The sequence below is a fragment of the Copadichromis virginalis genome, unplaced genomic scaffold (genome assembly GCF_057382275.1).
Source record: "Copadichromis virginalis isolate Kocher_CV1m ecotype Utaka unplaced genomic scaffold, C_Virginalis_male_GT1.1 unmapped_scaffold_1, whole genome shotgun sequence".
Classification (NCBI taxonomy): domain Eukaryota; kingdom Metazoa; phylum Chordata; class Actinopteri; order Cichliformes; family Cichlidae; genus Copadichromis; species Copadichromis virginalis.
In genome coordinates this window covers 10447319-10469035 of record NW_028188589.1, presented here as the reverse complement: position 1 = coordinate 10469035, position 21717 = coordinate 10447319, and the positions used below count along the sequence as shown (strand labels likewise).

General features: G+C 42.8%; 1 protein-coding gene and 1 long non-coding RNA gene across 3 annotated transcripts in view; both read right to left on the bottom strand.

Annotated features, from left to right (window-relative positions):
* Positions 1 to 10410, bottom strand: part of LOC146679818 (NLR family CARD domain-containing protein 3-like) — a 22233-nt gene extending 11823 nt beyond the window's left edge. The window contains exons 1-3 of the mRNA XM_085450366.1: positions 10395 to 10410; positions 7386 to 9183; positions 6132 to 6305 (exon numbers count right to left, since the gene is read on the bottom strand). Coding sequence (XP_085306492.1) covers positions 6132 to 6305; positions 7386 to 9183; positions 10395 to 10410 — 1988 coding nt within the window. The remainder of the gene's footprint in view (positions 1 to 6131; positions 6306 to 7385; positions 9184 to 10394) is intronic.
* Positions 10411 to 12477: 2067 nt separating this feature from the next.
* LOC146679817 (uncharacterized) lies at positions 12478 to 20963 on the bottom strand. 2 transcript variants are annotated; one of them, XR_014918655.1, is made up of 3 exons: positions 20639 to 20963; positions 12927 to 13056; positions 12478 to 12671 (listed from the first exon to the last, which is right to left on the bottom strand). It is a non-coding gene; the product is annotated as an uncharacterized LOC146679817 (long non-coding RNA). The 2 variants fall into 2 exon arrangements; XR_014918654.1 differs by lacking the exon at positions 20639 to 20963 and adding an exon at positions 14726 to 14808.
* Between the last annotated feature and the right edge of the window lie 754 nt (positions 20964 to 21717).

Here is a 21717-nt window from a genome sequence, read left to right as displayed (position 1 = left end):
TTTCTCACAGTATTGATATTGCATTAAAGTTGTCTATTGAACATGTTCATTTGAGGATCCTTCCATTATGTTAACTTTTATTACAAGTACGGTCAGAAGTATTTCATACACATTGCATATTTGTGCTTATGTCGAGTTGATGTTCGGTTCATTAAGGGTCTTAAGCTTCACTGGCGTGACTGTCCAGGTGATCCATGCTGAGGGAAACTAGAACAGGATGATTGCATGGATGCTTACAATACATATAACACATATAATCTAGGAATGTGTCAGGCCTGAGGCCTTAACTCATTTGGTGTCTCACTATATTTACTCTACTTGGCAACAGATGACCAGAGTCAATAATTAGCCCCAGAGACCCTGAGGGCTTGAAGTTTATTACCTTGTATGGAAGGTGTTACAGAAAAGAAAAGTTCTATGTCTGTTTATAGCCATTAAACATGTACAAGATGTACCATTAACTGTGACTAATGTCTGGAACATATTTTACTCTGACTATTTTTATTGACGCCATGGGGGGGCGTATACCCCACTGCTTTGTAAGTGTCCACAACATGTATTTTTGGCAGAAGACATAGGCTGATGTTTTCTCCTGTGTGTTAATAAACTCATCGTTTGATTGCACTTCTCTGGGGCCTCCGTGGTTTGTCTCACTGCTCTACATTGATAGATTTCGCGACACAATCCACTGTGAGCAGCACTTGGTGATGGTGGGAAGAAGAACTCCCTTTGACACAAAGATCCTCCCAGTGAAAACAGGCTCCAGGAGGAGCATCTACCATGACTGGTTGCAGGGTGAGGGGAAAGAGAAGAGATGACCTCAGAGAGACAAGAACAAAACACAAACTAAGGAGAGAGAAGACAAAAGACATGCAGTAGTGACATATAAAAGCATCAGGAGTTAAAAGAGGGGAGAAGAAAGCAGAGCATCATGGGAAGTCCACCAACAGCCTGAGCCTATAGCAGCATAACTAAGGGATGGTTCAGGGTCACCTGATCCAGCTCGAACTATAAGCTTTATCAAAAAGGAAAGTTTGCAGCTGATCTTCAAAGTAGAGAGGGCGTCTGTCTCCTGAACTCAAACTGGGAGCTGCTGCCACACCCAGTCCAACATAGCCAGGCTGAGTCGTTAGATTAGTCCAACGTAAAGTCAGAAAGTCATTACTGATGTCATATTTTAGTGCAAATGTAGAAAAACTGTCCAAAAGTTATTTCTAAATCTGATATTAAACAGTTTAAATGGTGAAAAAAGCTGTAAAGAAAACAGAAAGAGTCAATAAAAGCCTCTTTAGAGGGTCACCAGTTTAAAACTCAGACATTTAAACTGGTGATTCTCCTTCTCTGCTCCATTTCCTCTCTAGACTTCCTGTTGCTAGGAGGGATTTGATTGGCTGAACATCCTTTTAGCCTTTCTTTAGTTCTTTGGGTGCTAATCAAAGAGGAAAACACACGAGTCATGTGACGTGACATAAGGAGCGCTCTGATTGGTTGGGATTGACAAACTATGGTGCTGTTTGCAAGCTTCGCTTTGCAGAGGCAAGAAAATCTCTTAGATAGTGATGAGACGCTCCACAGTGACATTTCCACACTTTGGAGCTTCTGAAGTGCAGATGTTTGGAAACGCTGCTCCAACGTGTGGTTCAAACACTCAGGTCACGTGACCTCAGCTGCCACAGGTGGCATACCTGCTGCTTCCATGTTAGCATGTTAGCTTCAACAGGTGGTCAGTGTGAGAGCAGAAGATGATATCAGTGACATCCAAACAAGGAAGGAAGATACCGTTGAAGGCAGCGAGCAGTGACTGCTGTGAACAGTGTCCTCACACTATTTTCTCCCTGTGTCAACATACATGAGGCTGCTTCAGCTGCAACACACCACAAACACCTTTATACAACTAAATATACTGAGAGCACACTGCTGTGGTTGCTCTGGTAACCATCCATATATCCAGCTGTTTGGGGCCGAGTCTGCTTCCTCATCCTTGGTTCAACCCTCAAAGTTTGATGTGTTTTTTTGTGATTTGGTTTTATTTGTTGTTCTATACACTGTGAAACAAAGCTAGAAGCCCCTGTGGTACAGTGGGGGACTCAAACCCAGGACCCAACCTGCTCCAACAACAGTCAGAAGGATTTTGTTAAGTCTCATTTTCTCTTCATTAGGAAAACATCAATAATGAAGAGCACATGTTTATAGAGGCACATTCAGACCAATGACAACAGTCCATTCACACTGCCCTCCACCTTTTTAAATGTGAGTAAACACATCATGGTTCTGGTGCTGATGTGGTATCAGGGACAGGTGATGGTTTTGAACTCAGTCTGAGGTTTGATTACATTGAACCTGCACTGCTTTCTCCTGTTTATGACACATTTATACCTAAAGTCGCAGCTGGATGACAAAGAATGAGGAAAAACACATTTGTTGAGAGAATTGTTAACAAATGTGGTGAGAGTGTTGTAATAGTTACAGAAAGAACTATGATTTATTTATTTAAATGCATTCAAGGACATTTTTTTACTCACGTTATGTCTCTTCCACGATGTTATTTTTCTCTCCTACAACGTATGTTACAATTACATTAGCATGACCATTTATCCAAATTAGGCGATGACATCATTTAGCGACTTCCAGCGACTTTTAGGACAGCCAATAGCAATTTTCCTTACTGAGGAATTGGCAACACCAGGAGCAGTGGGTGGATGGCAGCATCATCATGAAGGATCAGTGTGAGAACACATCATCATCCACAAAGAAAACCGGTCTGAGTGTCTGACGTTCTTGTTAGAAAGACGCAGTCGCAGCTTGTGGGTGCAGTTAGCTGGTTTGCTAGTTAGCTGCTCTGCTAGTTAGCTGCTATGCTAGTTAGCTGGGAGCTAACTCACTAGAACATTTGATGCTAAACTGTCTAAACTGTGTGAGCAGCATTCATTGCTGCTCTGTGTTACTCTCCAGCCTCTCTTTCACTTAGTCCTCTCAGTTTTTTCCTCCTTACAAACTAGAAAACCTTCTTTTTCAGCTTCTCCTCCACACCCGAGCTGTGGCTAAGGTGCTACCAGCACGCAGGCTCGGTGTGTCCAAATTCATGGGCTGCATCCTCCTGAGGACACATTTGTAGACCGATTACGTCACAGCGACGCACCGAAGGCTGTCCAAATTCCTCCGAATGCAGCCGACAAATGCGTCCTCCTTTCCCCGAATTTGAAGGATGGGTCGGGTGTGTCCTTCGTGGCCGACCATATCCCAGAATTCATTGTGCGGCCCAGCCAAACTCCAGCTTCCAGTAATGGCGACCGCTACTAAGTTTTAAAATTACTCTTATTAATCTTCCTGGGTCACAAAATAAACGTTTAACATATTTTCAGGCGAGAATGTGGGTGTGTAAACTTCAAATATCCGCTCGGTTTATCAAGATATCGCATATTTGCAAAAGTGCAAAAGTGCTTCGACGTTTTCGGAGACGTTTGTTACCCAGCTAGTCGAGAGCTCGAGGGTCACTGAAGCCGCAGAGAACGGCACAACTCCCGGCACATCATTTTCAGATCACCGCGGACTTTCGCTACTCAGGTTAAAAGTAATATTAGTAACATATGACTGAATCTATATCTCACTTAAAGCTTTCTGTAAATGAAAGAATCAGTGAAAATGAGGCACTTCAGCTGATTTTAAACAAAAACTCTGAACATAACCTGGTCCAGACCAGGTTATTGGTTCAGCATCAGTAACGGTGATGTAGCCAGGTAGAAACAGAGCTAGACAGACAAACATTTATGCTCACAATCACACATCTCCAGTTAACCCAGCATGCATGTTCTTGGACTGTGGGAGGAAGCAGAGAACCTGAAGACAACCCACACAGGCCACACTATCACTCTTATTTACAGAATTATAATCTAATTAGATGATAAAGTAATAAATTATTTGGTATTTTAATGAAAATACATTTTAAGCAATAGCTTATAAGTCAACAATTATAGTTAAATAAAGTGACAAATCAAACAGTCAATAAAACCTTCTACAGCTGAAACTAATGTAGACAATGTTGGGGGAGGAATTAAAAGTAAAAACCAGGTGATGATAACTACCAAAATAAAACAGGAAGTGAATAACATTCAAGCTCACTTTAAGCTCAACAGTCAAACTCTGTTTTGTATTAATCTATTGTTTTGAATTTTTGTTTACATTTTATATTTAAGTGAGGCAATGAGTCATATCACTGACCAAATACACAGGGAGTGCAGAATTATTAGGCAAGTTGTATTTCTGAGGAATAATGTTATTATTGAACAACAACCATGTTCTCAATGAACCCAAAAAACTCATTAATATCAAAGCTGAATGTTTGTGGAAGTAGTTTTTAGTTTGTTTTTAGTTTTAGCTATTTTAGGGGGATATCTGTGTGTGCAGGTGACTATTACTGTGCATAATTATTAGGCAACTTAACAAAAAACAAATATATACCCATTTCATTTATTTATTTTTACCAGTGAAACCAATATAACATCTCCACATTCACAAATATACATTTCTGACATTCAAAAACAAAACAAAAACAAATCAGCGACCAATATAGCCACCTTTCTTTGCAAGGACACTCAAAAGCCTGCCATCCATGGATTCTGTCAGTGTTTTGATCTGTTCACCATCAACATTGCGTGCAGCAGCAACCACAGCCTCCCAGACACTGTTCAGAGAGGTGTACTGTTTTCCCTCCTTGTAAATCTCACATTTGATGATGGACCACAGGTTCTCAATGGGGTTCAGATCAGGTGAACAAGGAGGCCATGTCATTAGTTTTTCTTCTTTTATACCCTTTCTTGCCAGCCACGCTGTGGAGTACTTGGACGCGTGTGATGGAGCATTGTCCTGCATGAAAATCATGTTTTTCTTGAAGGATGCAGACTTCTTCCTGTACCACTGCTTGAAGAAGGTGTCTTCCAGAAACTGGCAGTAGGACTGGGAGTTGAGCTTGACTCCATCCTCAACCCGAAAAGGCCCCACAAGCTCATCTTTGATGATACCAGCCCAAACCAGTACTCCACCTCCACCTTGCTGGTCGGACTGGAGCTCTCTGCCCTTTACCAATCCAGCCACGGGCCCATCCATCTGGCCCATCAAGACTCACTCTCATTTCATCAGTCCATAAAACCTTAGAAAAACCAGTCTTGAGATATTTCTTGGCCCAGTCTTGACGTTTCAACTTGTGTGTCTTGTTCAGTGGTGGTCGTCTTTCAGCCTTTCTTACCTTGGCCATGTCTCTGAGTATTGCACACCTTGTGCTCTTGGGCACTCCAGTGATGTTGCAGCTCTGAAATATGGCCAAACTGGTGGCAAGTGGCATCTTGGCAGCTGCACGCTTGACTTTTCTCAGTTCATGGGCAGTTATTTTGCGCCTTGGTTTTTCCACACACTTCTTGCGACCCTGTTGACCATTTTGAATGAAACGCTTGATTGTTCGATGATCACGCTTCAGAAGCTTTGCAATTTTGAGACTGCTGCATCCCTCTGCAAGATATCTCACTGTTTTTGACTTTTCTGAGCCTGTCAAGTCCTTCTTTTGACCCATTTTGCCAAAGGAAAGGACGTTACCTAATAATTATGCACACCTGATATAGGGTGTTGATGTCATTAGACCACACCCCTTCTCATTACAGAGATGCACATCACCTAATATGCTTAATTGGTAGTAGGCTTTCGAGCCTATACAGCTTGGAGTAAGACAACATGCATGAAGAGGATGATGTGGACAAAATACTCATTTGCCTAACAATTCTGCACTCCCTGTACATTTCATCTTTTCAGTCAGAAATAATCAATTGATCATATTTTTATTACTAAATGTTTCTGAAAATCAAATTCTGATATCTGAACAAACAGCTCTGTAAAAACTTTCAGCATACAGGAATCGAACTAGAAGGTTTGGTGGATGAAGCACTGCTAAAATAAAGATTTTGGACTCAGAGGAGCAGATGGGACATTTCATTGCAAATGAAAGACAGAAAGTGAACAAATATCACTAAAAACCCCAGACACTAATTTCTACATTAAGACTTTTTTAAAAATCAATTTCCTGTTTATGCAGTAATAGAAATCAGGTTTAACGTGATCATCAATGGAAAATGTTAAATCCTGACCTGAGAGTTTCCATTTTACAGTGTGGACTCTTCACTCCAGCAGACAGAAGCTTCACTCCTGAATCCTGCAGGTCAGAGTTACTCAGGTCCAGCTGTCTCAGACTAGAGGACTGGGAGCTGAGAGCTGAGGACAGAGCTTCACAGCCTCTGTCTGAGAGGTCAGGGACAAACAGCCTAAAAAACAAAATAAAAACACAATTTGAAAAACTGTAATTTAATAACAAACTGTTATCAAATGACAAGTTAAATGAACTCTCTGACCAGTTACAGAGACTCAGTCTGGGGGAACAGAAAATATTTTAAAAGTCCACGTAGTAAAGAGATTAGAAATGTGGCAGATGATTATAACTTTAGACTAAAAAGGTGCCTCTCGCTCATATATTTGTTAAAACAAGAATAAACGCTCATCTTGATTTGCTTTGAATTTGTATTGACTTCTTATGCTGATTCATAAAGAATATGACTTCATCTGACCTGAGAGCCTGAAAAACAATCAAGCATGCATGACTGAATCTGCCAGCAGCTGCAGATCCTTGGAGCTGTACTGGTGATGCTGATTGTAACATATAGAAGTGAACTCCTCTTCAGCTGAGCAATAAGACCAGAGGAGGAATGAGGGAGTTGATCACCTATGGCTCCATCACAGTCTTTGAACATCTTCAGTCAGTACAGAATGATGCTGCGAGGCTTTTAACCAGCACATGAAACAGACTGGACATTACTCCAGTTTAATCTCTTCACACTGGTAACCAGTTCATTTTAGGCTTTATTTAAAGTTTTAGTCCCAGTCTATATTTCTGACTTTCTACAATCCTACAGCTCTTCTCGCATATGAGATCTTCCAGTTAAAGGCTGTTACTGGTCCCACTAACTCATTTATTCAGACTCTAGTATTCAGAGTGGCCTTTAACTAGTTTTAGGCTGTATGATGTTCGGTGTTTGCTGTTTAATGTTTTTATCTTCTGTGTTTTTATTGCCTGTTTCTGTTGTAAAGCACTTTGTGGTTTGTCACCTGTGAAAGCTGCTGTATGAATAAAGTTTACTTACAGGATGATTCTGGATATGACTTTGATTAAAGCTGAAGTCCATATATGTCTAAGACACTGACATTTACTGCTGCTATCAAACATTAACTATAATATACTGTATTTAGTGCTGATGATCATGTAAATAAATATGTTTAAGTTTTTAAGGGCCCATCACACATTACACTGTTTATGTTATAGATAAAAGCCTGATCACAGATTTACTCACAGAGCTTTGTTGGAGGCTTTGACCACTGGCAGCAGCCTCAGAAGAGCCTCCTCTGAAGCAGAGTATTTCTTCAGGTCAAACACATCCAGATCTTTTTCTGATGACAGTAAGATGAAGACCAGAGCTGACCACTGAGCAGGAGACAGTTTATCTGTGGAGAGACTTCCTGATCTCAGGGACTGTTGGATCTTCTCCACTAGAGAACGATCATTCAGTTCATTCAGACAGTGGAACAGATTGATGCTTTTCTCTGCAGACAGATTCTCACTGAGCTTCTCCTTGATGTACTGGACTGTTTCCTGATTGGTCTGTGAGCTACTTCCTGTCTGTGTCATCAGACCTCGTAGGAGAGTCTGATTAGTCTGCAGTGAAAGACCCAGGAGGAAGCGGAGGAACAAGTCCAGGTGTCCATTTGGACTCTGTAAGGCCTTGTTCACAGCACTCTGGTAGAAGTGTGTCTCTGCAGATTCTCCTGTTTCAGACTTCTGGGAGGTTGTTTGTTGTTGTTCCAGCAGATTGAGTCCAGAGTTGATGAAGGTCAGATGGACATGAAGAGCAGCCAGAAACTCCTGAACACTCAGATGGATGAAGCAGAACACCTTGTCCTGGTACAGTCCTCTCTCCTCTTTAAAGATCTGTGTGAACACTCCTGAGTACACTGAGGCTGCTCTGATATCGATGCCACACTCTGTCAGGTCTGATTCATAGAAGATCAGGTTTCCTTTCTGCAGCTGATCAAAAGCCAGTTTCCCCAGAGACTCCATCATCTTCCTGCTCTCTGGACTCCAGTGTGGATCTGTCTCAGCTCCTCCATCATACTTGACCTTCTTCACTTTGGCCTGAACCACCAGGAAGTGGATGTACATCTCAGTCAGGGTCTTGGGCAGCTGTCCTCCCTCTCTGGTTTCCAGCACATCCTCCAGAACTGTAGCAGTGATCCAGCAGAAGACTGGGATGTGACACATGATGTGGAGGCTTCGAGCTTTCTTGATGTGGGAGATGATGCTGCTGGCCTGCTTCTTATCTCTGAATCTCTTCCTGAAGTACTCCTCCTTCTGTGGGTCAGTGAACCCTCTGACCTCTGTCACCATGCCAACACAGTCAGGAGGGATCTGATTGGCTGCTGCAGGTCGTGTGGTTATCCAGAGGCGAGCAGAGGGAAGCAGTTTCCCCCTGATGAGGTTTATCAGCAGCACATCCACTGAGGTGGACTTTCTAGGGTCAGTTAGGATTGTAGTTTTGTGGAAGTCCAGAGGAAGTCGACACTCATCCAGACCATCAAAGATGAACACAACCTGGAAGTCTTCAAAGCTGCAGATTCCTGCTTCTTTGGTTTCAGTAAAGAAGTGATGAACAAGTCCCACCAAGCTGAACTTTTCCTCTTTCAGCACATTCAGCTCTCTGAAAGTGAATGGAAATATGAACTGGATGTCCTGGTTGGCTTTGTCTTCAGCCCAGTCCAGGCTGTATTTTTGTGTTAAGACTGTTTTCCCAATGCCAGCCACTCCCTTTGTCAGCACTGTTCTGATTGGTTCGTCTCTTCCAGGTGAGGCTTTAAAGATGTCTTCTTGTCTGATGGTTGTTTCTGGTCTGTCTGGTTTCCTGGATGCTGTTTCAATCTGTCTGACCTCATGTTCATCATTGACCTCTGCAGTCCCTCCCTCTGTGATGTAGAGCTCTGTGTAGATCTGATTCAGGAGGGTTGGGTTTCCTGCTTTAGCGATGCCCTCAAACACACACTGGAACTTCTTCTTCAGGGTGGATTTAAGGTTACGATGACAAACTGCAGCTTGAAGTTCTGAATGAGAAGAAAAATAAACACTCAACTCCAAAAAGAACTAATCTTTAAAACATGTTGCTCCATCTTCCATCTCTGGAAAATGTTCATTTATCCAGCAGCTTAAATCTTTAGATAAATCCTCTTACTGCTCTGCAGACGGTCAGCCAGCTCCTCCTGCTTCATTCTCCTCAGGAAGTCCACTGTGATCTTCACAAATGCCTCTCTGCTGCTGCTCCTCTGCTCATCATCCTCCCTCTGAAACTCCAAGCACTGGGGCTTATTTGGATTCAGAGCCTTCTGGATCTTCTTCAGCTCGTTCTTCACAAAAGTGATGATGTTGTCCTCCAGCAGCTGGAACAGAATATTTATGAATGACCCACCACTCTGAACTTTAGTCCACACAACATCCACTTCTTTACGATCAAGGGGCATATCATCCACGAACTCTTTACCAATTATAGGTTTGACTTTATCTGATTAACTGAGACTTTGTCCACAACTCCATGATCCCAAAACGTTGATGCTGTTCATATGAATGCAGCGATTTCAGTGGGAGAAACATTTCACTGGTGTTCAGAGCTGAACTACCAACAGGTTGATGATCAAAGCCAGAAACTTGGAGATGTTTCAGGTGACTGAGTTGATCGTACAGACAACTGGTCTTAAAGGTTCACTCTGTTTACACATACAGATCAGTATTTAAGGTTTGACTCTCATCATCCACTGGGGCACAAACTGGGCGTCATCAGGACGCTACAACACAGAACAAACACCATCCCCACAGACACAGCAGCCAGCGAAGCAGAAGAACTTCACATCAAGAAGGTCCTGAGTAAATGTGAACGCTGGTTTGAGGGCGGAGTCAAGGAGGCCATTTATGTGAAAAGGAAAGACCATCTCTGAATGGAGGAGGGGCCTAAGGGTACAACTGTCACCATCTTACATGCTGTGATTGCAGCCATTCCCCAGCTCTCTGTGAACTGGACTCATGACCATTGATCAACAACCATTGATCAATGGTCCTGACAATATGCGTACCAATGATCAATGAACTGACCTCCCAGCCCATTGTTCCTTCAGTGGGCTGGTTTCAGTCATACAAATGTCCTGTTTATGAGATTGAAACCTGCAGTCAGCTGAGACTGAAGAAGTCACCTGATGATGATGAAACGTTTCTCCCACTGAAAACATCCAGATGAACAGAATCAAGCTTTTTGGGATTTACGTACCTGGATGATTGAGCATCAAGACACAACTCTGTGACTTTTCTCAGATGAATAAATCCTCTCCTCCAGCTTTGTTTACATCTACCAGCCCTGTGGCGCTGCCCAGGGACAATAATCTATGTGAGAGGTGGAAAGTCATACAGGTGTCTGCTCCTGCCTTCAGTTATTTTATCTACTGTGTGTCAACTGGCTGAACCTCCTCCAACTGTCTACTGTCTCCCTAAACTCAACAATGACTTAGTGATCTATCCATTCTCTGACCAAAGACATCCTGCTGCAGGAGGTTAACATAGCAGCCAATGATGATCCCACTCACTGTGAACAACACATTTGGACCTGATTTGCTGCTCTGGTTTACACGTGAACTTCCACTGCTGTCACCAAGTTGAGAGGCTCTACAGAAAAACTGGACTTGTCCATAAAAATCATAAACTACATTACAAGGACAGCATTGCTCAATCAACTCTAATTACTACTGACATGTTATCTCTTCTAACTAAGGTACAGACACTCAAACTTGCTGCTTTCAGTGAGAAGTCAAATGTCTGAATATGAGCTGGAAGCTGCTGAGAGTCCTCCTCCTTCCCGTGGGGTTTACTTTCTCTACTACTTTCACTATAAACACGCCCCTTTCATGCACCTGCAGAGGGCCACCAGCAGATGGAGCTGTCTTAAACAAATCCACTTGGATAGTTAGCTGTAGATGACTTTATCAGTATGATTGTAGGACTTTGAGTTATTCTTTAGATTTATTTAAACTCTTATATTGTGCACAAGTGTTGAGCGACCCATAATTTCTCTGTACTTTTCATAAGAGCAGCCAGACTTTCAGCTAGTTTTTCTTTTTTAAGAGATCAAAGATATTGAAGAAACAGTTATTCAGCTTCATTCCCACTGATCTCGACTACAAACTGTTTCACTTTGGTTTTTGTTTAAAGCCTCGATGTTTAAAACGTTTCCCTGTGATCACATTTGCACCGTCTGATTTCAAAGTTTGTTTCTTTTGGTCATTTAGTCCACAGAGTCCTTGGTGTTCTGAAAGGGACCTATAAATAAATGCATCATTATTAATATTAATAATAAAGTAGTTGTTGTACATGTACAGACCATAAATATGGAGTCCAGCTGTGTTTGATGCTGCTGGGCAGACTGACCACTGGGAACCTCTGAGCTCTGCTGCTCCACTCTGTGGAGGAACCATGAAGGATTAGATCCACACAGGATAAAGATCCAGGAGTTTCTGCTCAAATAACTTCATCTGAATCAAGTCTGTCAAGTTTTAAACTCTCAGATTGTGAACATATCAGTAATTTTCAGTCTGTTTTCATGGACGTCCTTTCAGTGGTGATGTCAGGGATGATTTTGAAGAAGCTCATCAAACTGAACCATCAGCAGATCACTGCTCCAAAACCAGAACATGATCCGAGTCTCCCTCCACCACCAGAACACCAGCTTTACTAACGTGGTAGATCAGTGTAGTACAGATCAATAACTGATGAGTCATTTGATCAAAATCACTGAGTGCTTCACGTCTGACCCTCTGATGCTTCTGTAGACATTTTGCATATTTAATGAATGTCTGACAGTTTTACATTCATTCTATGAACACAGTGGAAATGTTGTGTTATAGTCTCCATGTTGTTTCCAGCATCATAAATTCTTAAGTTCAGAAAATTAGATTCTTTCTTCACAGCTGAAAAACAACAACATTTATTCTCTATTGAAATCTGCATCGTCCACTCCAAAGGTCACAATCTGAAGGTAACATCTGGTTTTGTTCCCTGTGGTTAACTCTGAGCATCAGTATGGTGGGATTTATCCACTACATCCACACCACTGTGGTTCAGTGTTGTCCTGATGGAGTAACAGCAGCCAGTATGATCCAGGCTTTAGCTGCTGGGTCTCTGTGTGACCTCTCAGACTGTTTAACAGATCAGACACAAAGAGAATCAGAGCAGCTCTGTTCTTTAAAGACAAACATGAACCCACTCAGGTCACACTTTCCCCACAGATATGAGCATCACTGTCCTCAAACAGCAAATGACCAAGTCGAACATTTGGATCTTTTCTCTTTCATTGTTTTCTTTTTAATGAATCTTTGTAACAATCTGAGGATGTTTCAGGTCATATTTATCCAGGAAACACAAACATGTAAAGGAGTCATCACAGCTCTCTGACCTCGTTGCTCCAGGTTCACCACTGAAGTTTGGATTATAATCTTTGGACCGGTCACTCCTCACAGACGGACAGCTGGGCCCTGCAGACTGTGACCTCTGACCTCTGCAGACACAAACATGATTGAAGCAGCTGTGGTCACACAGACTGCAGATAATGCAGCTGTTTCCTGTCAGTAACATCCTCTTAGATTAGAGTTCAGCTTTTTACAGGAAAACTGGACAAAACTGATTTTTGTTACAAACTCATTTTCATTTCCTCTCAGCTCACAAACACAGTCAGACAATCAACCAGAGTCAACACTGATTATAATGTCAGTGCAGAATTATTTCTGTTACTCAGTGAGTTCAGCTCTCTGACCTCGTTGCTCCAGGTTCACCACTGAAGGCTGGAGGTTGACGTTTGGACCGGTCACTCCTCACAGACGGACAGCTGGACCCTGCAGACTCTGCTCTGTCCTCCTCTTCCTCCATCATCATCTTCAGTCAGTCTGAGAGGTAAACCACAAACACTCAGTGAGTTCACATTAACAGGAGGAACTGAGTTACAGTCGCTGACCTCTGACCTGTCATGTGACCATGAAACCAGGTCAATATGTCTGTAGGTTCAGTCATCCAGGTCATGTGATCTAAGGAGCTTGGAGAGAAAAGAGACGTCTTTAAGTTTCGGGAAGACGTTTCATCTGAGAAGCTTCTTCAGCTCTAAAACCAAACGGTGGAGAGTCCCAGATATTTAAACCTGAGAGGGAAAGAAAGCATGTCGCTGACCCACCACTGATGTTATTTCAAGGAGGAAACTGAGAGCCTTTGCACCAGGAGCACAAACATCAGCTCCAGCAATGATCCACTGATGTGTTTTTATTCCATGTATGAATGTTGTTATTGACAGAGATGACGTTTGTGTGTCAGTGATGCAGTGACTGTTGTTGTTACCTGTACAGGCTGGTTAGACTCTATGAAACAGATCATACAGATCTCTGCATGTTAGAAGAGACTATTAAAGGTCATGAATGAGACAAAGGCAGGGAGGCGTCCTTTACAGCTAAACAGCAGAGTGAGAGAACAGCCAGCACCTCTACATTTATCACATTATACAGCACATGTATGATACTGACAGGGATGAGAAGAATTTAGTGATTCTGATCCCATCATTGATATTACTTATTGATTCTCAGTAGCTCTGCTCTGACAGTCACCACCATCACTGAGCAGCATATCAAAGACATTTGTGCACATTAACTGCATGTTGTGGCTCAAATGTTTGTGCATGTTGGAGGCATTTCCTCTTTGTTGTGATCAGTGTTGGTCATTACTCAAAACAGTCATTATTACACATATTACACAGAACACTTTGATTAAAAGTAATGGAGTACGTTACTTCATTACTCCTCATAACATTACTTTGATGTTAAAATGAACAAATGAGCATGTAACAACATAAAGCTGAGGTACAGCCCCACACACCAACACAGATCCTGATGAGGTCACGTGATGTTTCTCTGAGTGTTTATGAACACAAATCAAAGATGAAACAGCACAAAGACACTTCAAAGTGATTCTACTGTAGAAACATGAACAGGTAGAAACCTGCAGCCTGACTGCTCATCACTTTGTTACCTGTTCAAGTTCAGCAGCAGCAGCTCACTTTATCACGGTGCTGGTCTGGGGTCAGTGTTTACTCAGCTTTACGTCACTCTGGGTTCTTGGCTAGCTTAGCGTTAGCTTAGTGTTAGCATGCTGTGTGCTAGCTTAGCGTCAGAGCTCTGCAGGTGTCTCGTGTGTAAATATTAATCACAGTGACAGTAAAGGAGGTAAAGGGCTGTGACGTCATCACGTACGCTGCGTCCTCTGTGGGCTCTGAGTGAACTCAAAGTACAAACTACAAGTACACAAACACGAACGTAGCTCAGAGTGGCGGACACACTCGGCCTCGTTGGTCCAGCTGTGAGTCCGTTACCGTGAACTATGGAGCGGCAGATTTGTGCTGAACTAAGCTGCACACAGCTGATGTTAGCCAGGAAACATTACACACTGACTTTAATGGAGAGACCGGAAATACAAACACACACAGTTTGTTGTGTGAAGAAATCAAACACGAGCTGAACAAACAGTAAAGTTCCTAAAGACAAACTGTTAAAGGAGGAAACAAAGCAAACTTACAGTTTCTTCACACACCAACAACAAGCTCCACTCCACACCTGGACACTAAACACGGACACACAGGTGAGCTGCTTCCTGGAAGGAGGCGGGGCTCCACCTGAAACTCAGCACAGGTGGGAGGGGCTCAGCTCTGTGTGTGCTGATGTGTTAACTTTAAAACTAGAAAGCGAAAATTTCTGAAGAAATTTTAAGTGTGCCTATGCCGCCGCCAATGAGTGTAGTTTGCCATTCAAACGGCTACAGAGAGCAAAACTCAGCAGAGCAGCCATTCTCCACCATGAACTATGATAAAACCCAAACACCGCTCGCACCTCACAGATGACAGCTTACAGTTTTGTGTAAAGATGAGGTGACTTCGTACAGCCCCGATTTGTAGACGCTGTGCGCAGAGGTTCATAAGCAGACCCGACAATGTTTGCATGAACACGCTGTGAAGCATTACGTTATGGACCACTTTTCACACATAGTTGCTGTACCCAAACAGCTGGCTGTAGCTTTTCCTCTCACAGCCCGACACATACAAAAAAACAAAAAGCAGAGAGAGCACAGACTTTACACCTGAGAGGCGTGATTGCAGATGCCCCTGAGGTGGGTCCACCTCCCCTGCAGCGGCACTGCAGACCACGCCCTGCCACACACATCAAACACGTAAAATAAATATTTATGCACTTTTGCATTCACTTTTTGTTTTTTGTTATTTTTACACAGTGTTCTGAATGATTAACATAGTCTACAGCCAATCTTGTGTATTATTATACAAACTTTGGTTGTAAGATTCAGATCACTATTTAATAAAAGCTAAATATTTTATATGAGAGTAAGAAAGAAAAGTATATCTTTGTGTCCCCCTCTCCCTGTTAATGCCCTACCTGGCCCCAGGTAGTTCAATTCAACCAGGCGTTCAATTTGTGGCTCGGACTGTTCCGTTTATTCAGATGCTGGGGCAAACACCACTCCAACTCTGCTGCTGGCCCTTTGCACATCACAGTAAACACTGTGTGATTATCAACATAGTAAAATACAACAACATATATATAAAAAAAACACATTAAGCAAAAATAATCATGTTTTTACAAAATTCCACGGTCTCAGGAATGAGTATGACACAAAACTAACATAGCAGGATTACCAGCAAACTGCAGCTGAAAAGCTAATGCTTCATCTTAGTCAATTACTAAAATGAATCAGTAACATCAGTAAGCATGGACGCGGTTCAGTTGTGAGTTGGTAATATCCATTTTAAAGTTAGTGCTTAGCATCTCTTATAACACTAAATAAAGAGAATAGACAAGTCAAATACTCAAATATAAACATAATACAACATAGTTAACATAATCAAATATAAAGATCAGAAATATATAATACACTTCAAACTGCTCACACTATGCAACTAAATAGCATTAGTGCGAGGTTAAGCAACCGTCAGTACACAGGAACTACTTCCGGTAGTTATACAAAATAAAAGCGTCCCCCATTATAATCCGCTATAATGCTCTTATTGTGAAGGGCAAGCGGGACGCCACACTTCCGGTCAAACTACGTTCGCTAGCTAGCCGCGGCTAGCAGCAACATCGTGAGAAATCTCTTGCTAATATGGGATGTTTTGACAAAACGAGCAGATATTTGACGATTACACACCTACATTCTCACCTGAAAATATCTTAAAAGTTTACTTTGTGACCTAGAAACACGAATAAGAGCAATATATTAAACGAAATGGTGGCCGCCATTGTTTCACTCGGTAGAGGCGTGCTTTGCATTGTGGGATTTTGAGTTTTAAGGCAAATTTGCACTAAAATGTAAATATTTACAAAACTATAAAAGTTATGAACACCAAAAGTCATAGCATAGTAGTCCAGACCCAGCCGCACAAAATGATGTAAAATATGTAACCCTTGTGTCAAAACTGTGCGGCACATAAGCGTGGGAAAATTTTCACTAAAATATTAATATTTAAAAAACTATAGAAGTAATAACCACCAAAAGTCATAGCAACTCATTCCAGCTCCAGCCGCACACAATGATATATCATATGTGAACCTTGTCTCAAAACTGTGGGGCAAGTTACGGTCCAAAATTTCAGGCGGAAAAAGAATAATAATAATAATAATAATAAATCCGAGCAATAGTAATAAGTGTGCCTTTTGGCATAGGCACACTTAAATATGCCGTCTGACTGCTCAGACTGAGTCAGAGTAAAGTTCACATGCTGACGTGTGGAGACATGAAACCTTGTTGTAGCTGCAGGTGTGAACACACTGATCCCAGATCAGCTCTGCTGTATTTGTAACATGAACATTTCTGCTGCAAAGCTTCAAATGTTCAGCATGTTTCTCTGTTTCCAGTCTATAGATCCAGTCACACTTTCTACCTTCACCTGTGCAGTAAAGACTGAGAGCAGAGCTGAAACCAAGCGTCCAATCAGTGAGCAGCATCAACACCTGAGCTTCATTCAGACTCTGTTATTGAAGATGTTGTTGGTACAAAGTTCATCTGCTGCTCACATGAATCCATGAAAGATTTATTTCACTGAATGTTTCTTCAAAGCTCATTTCAACCTGTTGAAGTCATGAATGAAAGTGCAGACTGAGAGTGGATCACATGATGTTTGAGGTGTGTCATGTGACATGTTCAGTATTGTCACACATGTCTAGATTGTCCCTGATATCATAACTGCTCAAACACTGATGATTATATTTGAAGAATTATTCCTGATGGCAGCAAAGTTTGAATGGAGCTCTCTGTCTGTGCTGATTTGTCGCCCTCTGGAGGTCAAAGCACAAACTGCATGATGTCACTGTAACCACCACAGTGACAGGAAGTGTTTTTATGACTGAAACACTGAAATGATGCTAACGGCTGTCGTTAGGCTCACTGACAGCAGTGCTGATGTGTTCATGTCAAACACTGGCTCAGGTCAGACTCCTTCATCCTTCTCCAGCGTGAGGCCGCCCTCAGACCCACAGGAGCTCTGACCTTTGACCTCCTGACCCTAACCATTTTAGTCTTGTTGCATCTTTAAATGCAAATCCATCCAAACTGTAGCCGAGCAAAAGAAGCTGGAAGCTGTTCTATGAATGATGTTCATCCCAGAGTTTCTGTTAAACGCTGCTGCTGTGCTACATTTGTCATTTCCTGCTCTCACTACCATCCATGTCAAAGTGCTGAACTCATCTGATCACTTTAATGCAGTAAAGCAGGAGCTGTAAGTCTGACATTTATTTACTGTCATTACAAACACACACAGCTGGATTAGCATTCAGACAAAGGGCTGAAAAAAAATCAGCATTTGATTATTATTATTATATATCCTGTCTATCTGTCAGTGCTGAAAGCAGACGTCACTGATCACATGACTCTGAGGGATGTTTCCAGCACTTCGCTGAATCTGAGCCATGAAGATTTAAGGCTCAGCTCTGAAGGCAAAGCAGGTCTGAGCCTGTGTTAGCAAGCTGTACCTAATAAAGTGGCAGCAAGGACTCAGTCAGTAATGATCAGAGCCAGCAGGGGGCAGCACAGAGAGGCGCTGTCAGAGAAGCAGGCTCACATCAGACTGGCCATATTCCATCATCTATACCTGAAATAATCATCAAACACACGCAGAGCAGAAACATGTGGAAACATCTGGAGCTCAGTCTCAGTTTGATCCCTCAGAGGTTTACCTCAGTCCTGCTCCTCTACTTCCTGTTTACAGCGCACACATCATGCTGTGTACTGAGGGTCATGTGGTCAAATTGCTCGCTCTCTGTTACTCTGACAGAGAGCGAGCACAGTTATCCTAATGTGTGACATCACTTCTAACCACAGAGCATTCAGCTTTCACAGCAGCCAACATCCTGTCAAACTGAGCATGTGCAAACACAGCAGCCAACATCCTGTCACACTGAGCATGTGCAAACACAGCAGCCACCATCCTGTCACACTGAGCATGTGCAAATAGAGCAGCCAACATCCTGTCACACTGAGCATGTGCAAATAGAGCAGCCAACATCCTGTCACACTGAGCATGTGCAAACACAGCAGCCAACATCCTGTCACACTGAGCATGTGCAAACACAGCAGCCAACATCCTGTCACACTGAGCATGTGCAAGCACAGCAGCCAACAACCTGTCACACTGAGCATGTGCAAACACAGCAGCCAACAACCTGTCACACTGAGCATGTGCAAACACAGCAGCCAACATCCTGTCAAACTGAGCATGTGCAAGCACAGCAGCCACCATCCTGTCACACTGAGCATGTGCAAACACAGCAGCCACCATCCTGTCACACTGAGCATGTGCAAACACAGCAGCCAACAACCTGTCACACTGAGCATGTGCAAGCACAGCAGCCACCATCCTGTCACACTGAGCATGTGCAAACACAGCAGCCACCATCCTGTCACACTGAGCATGTGCAAATAGAGCAGCCAACATCCTGTCACACTGAGCATGTGCAAATAGAGCAGCCAACATCCTGTCACACTGAGCATGTGCAAATAGAGCAGCCAACATCCTGTCAAACTGAGCATGTGCAAGCACAGCAGCCAACATCCTGTAACACTGAGCATGTGCAAGCACAGCAGCCAACAACCTGTCACACTGAGCATGTGCAAACACAGCAGCCAACAACCTGTCACACTGAGCATGTGCAAACACAGCAGCCAACATCCTGTCAAACTGAGCATGTGCAAGCACAGCAGCCACCATCCTGTCACACTGAGCATGTGCAAACACAGCAGCCACCATCCTGTCACACTGAGCATGTGCAAACACAGCAGCCAACAACCTGTCACACTGAGCATGTGCAAGCACAGCAGCCACCATCCTGTCACACTGAGCATGTGCAAACACAGCAGCCACCATCCTGTCACACTGAGCATGTGCAAATAGAGCAGCCAACATCCTGTCACACTGAGCATGTGCAAATAGAGCAGCCAACATCCTGTCACACTGAGCATGTGCAAATAGAGCAGCCAACATCCTGTCAAACTGAGCATGTGCAAATAGAGCAGCCAACATCCTGTCAAACTGAGCATGTGCAAGCACAGCAGCCAACATCCTGTCACACTGAGCATGTGCAAATAGAGCAGCCAACATCCTGTCAAACTGAGCATGTGCAAGCACAGCAGCCAACATCCTGTCACACTGAGCATGTGCAAATAGAGCAGCCAACATCCTGTCACACTGAGCATGTGCAAACACAGCAGCCAACATCCTTTAATGATAGAACAAAATTCAGACATCAAAGTTTCTCACATTACAGAATCAGATGAACAGACATGAAGGGATAATTGTGGTTTTATGCACAGAGTCAGAATCAGACTCAGAGGTGTTCCTCGTGATGTTTGGTGATGGAAACAGTCTCATCGACGTTTCCATCACCAAACTAGAGAAACTAGTAGCTGCACGCAGCAGAGTTTAGCACAGCTGATCTCTGTGACACATCAACAGGAACAACATGTTGTTAAACAGGACTGTATAAAGACTCAGAGTCTGACTCACACCTGAACAATGAGGCTGTGCAGCATCGTCCTGTCACACCTGCTAAACCACTCGTATCAGTTTGAGCCCGAACAGTAACACGGTCACATGACCGACGAGGCCAACGCGCCCAGACGAACGTCTTCCTCGTGGAACTAACTTGTTCCTGTTATCAGATTTGTGAGCAGCAGCTGAAACTACCACACGAATAAATGTTCTTCAAACTGTTTGATTCCAGCCAATCAATAATCTATAATCATGAGGATTCAAACACAAGAGCTGAACGTGTGGTTACATTGTAACCTTGGTTCTCTGAGTGAGAGACTCTCTCTCCCCTCTGTCACATGGAACAGAGGGGAGAGAGAGTGTCGGTGTGATGGAGAACATCAGGTCCAAACATCACAGAAACAAACAAACTGTTAAAGGAGGAAACAAAGCAAACTTACAGTTTCTTCACACAGAGACACCAACAATAAGCTCCACTGTCCCACTCTGATCCTGTCTCCTCCTCTTTTATTCTTGCTCTGAGCTCTTTTTGGGTGTGTGTTTCTGTCTCCACCCACAGGAATGCATTGATACACTGTTGATAACGACTCGAGAGCAGACGTGTGACAGAAAACAGAAAAATAACCTAAACACCTAAATAACGTAAAATAAACAGAATATTTATTAATATGTTTAATTTCTCTTTAAAAACTTTTCTGCTCCTCAAATCCTTTGTTTAAGTTCAATCTAAGGAAAGAAAAGCGTCTTCTTTAAGTTTCTCAAAGAAGTCCACGATCTGTAGGCTCATGGAAATTCATTTTCTTGTTCTTTGAGCAGAAACACCAGAGTGTAGAGCAGGAAAACTATCCCAGCAGGATGTCTCTGTTGGGGAAATATCCCAGTTATTCCCCTGAGCCTGGTTAGTGAACTGAGTCAGAGCTGTTCATCGATCCTACAGGTGCTAACATACAAACACGATCAGCAGCTTCTCTCATATGGAGAACACACTTCAACATCTGCAGCAAATCCTGTGTTTTATGTTGATGTGACCAACATCTTGTGTTGAGTCTTTGAAGATGAGGAGCCAAACACAGACAGTGGATCCAGAAGGACTGTTTATTCAGGGCTTTAATACGACTGAACTGATGCTTCACATCCTGTTTAGAGACGATCGACCAACACAGGGTCAGTCCTCACTCATCACACGGACTTCAGTCACACTGGGATCAACAGAGGAGACTGTTCACCATCACAGTTCAGCAACAATAATCAGAGCTTTTCTCTCTTGGTGAGGATCACATGTTCTGACACACAAAATATCTTCTGCTTTAACTCGTCTCTCTTTTTCAGTTTGGTTGTCGTGTTTTTTACTCTTTGTTCCTGTCAGTGTCAAATATGAGAGCAAACTGTTTTATGCAGGAGCCAAACCAACACCAAGCTGACCAAGAGAACCTATAACACCACCAGAATTTATTATCCAGACTTTACTGACAGATTTATGTGCAAGTAAAGCTGTTTTTTAAATTATGTTCACTGCTTT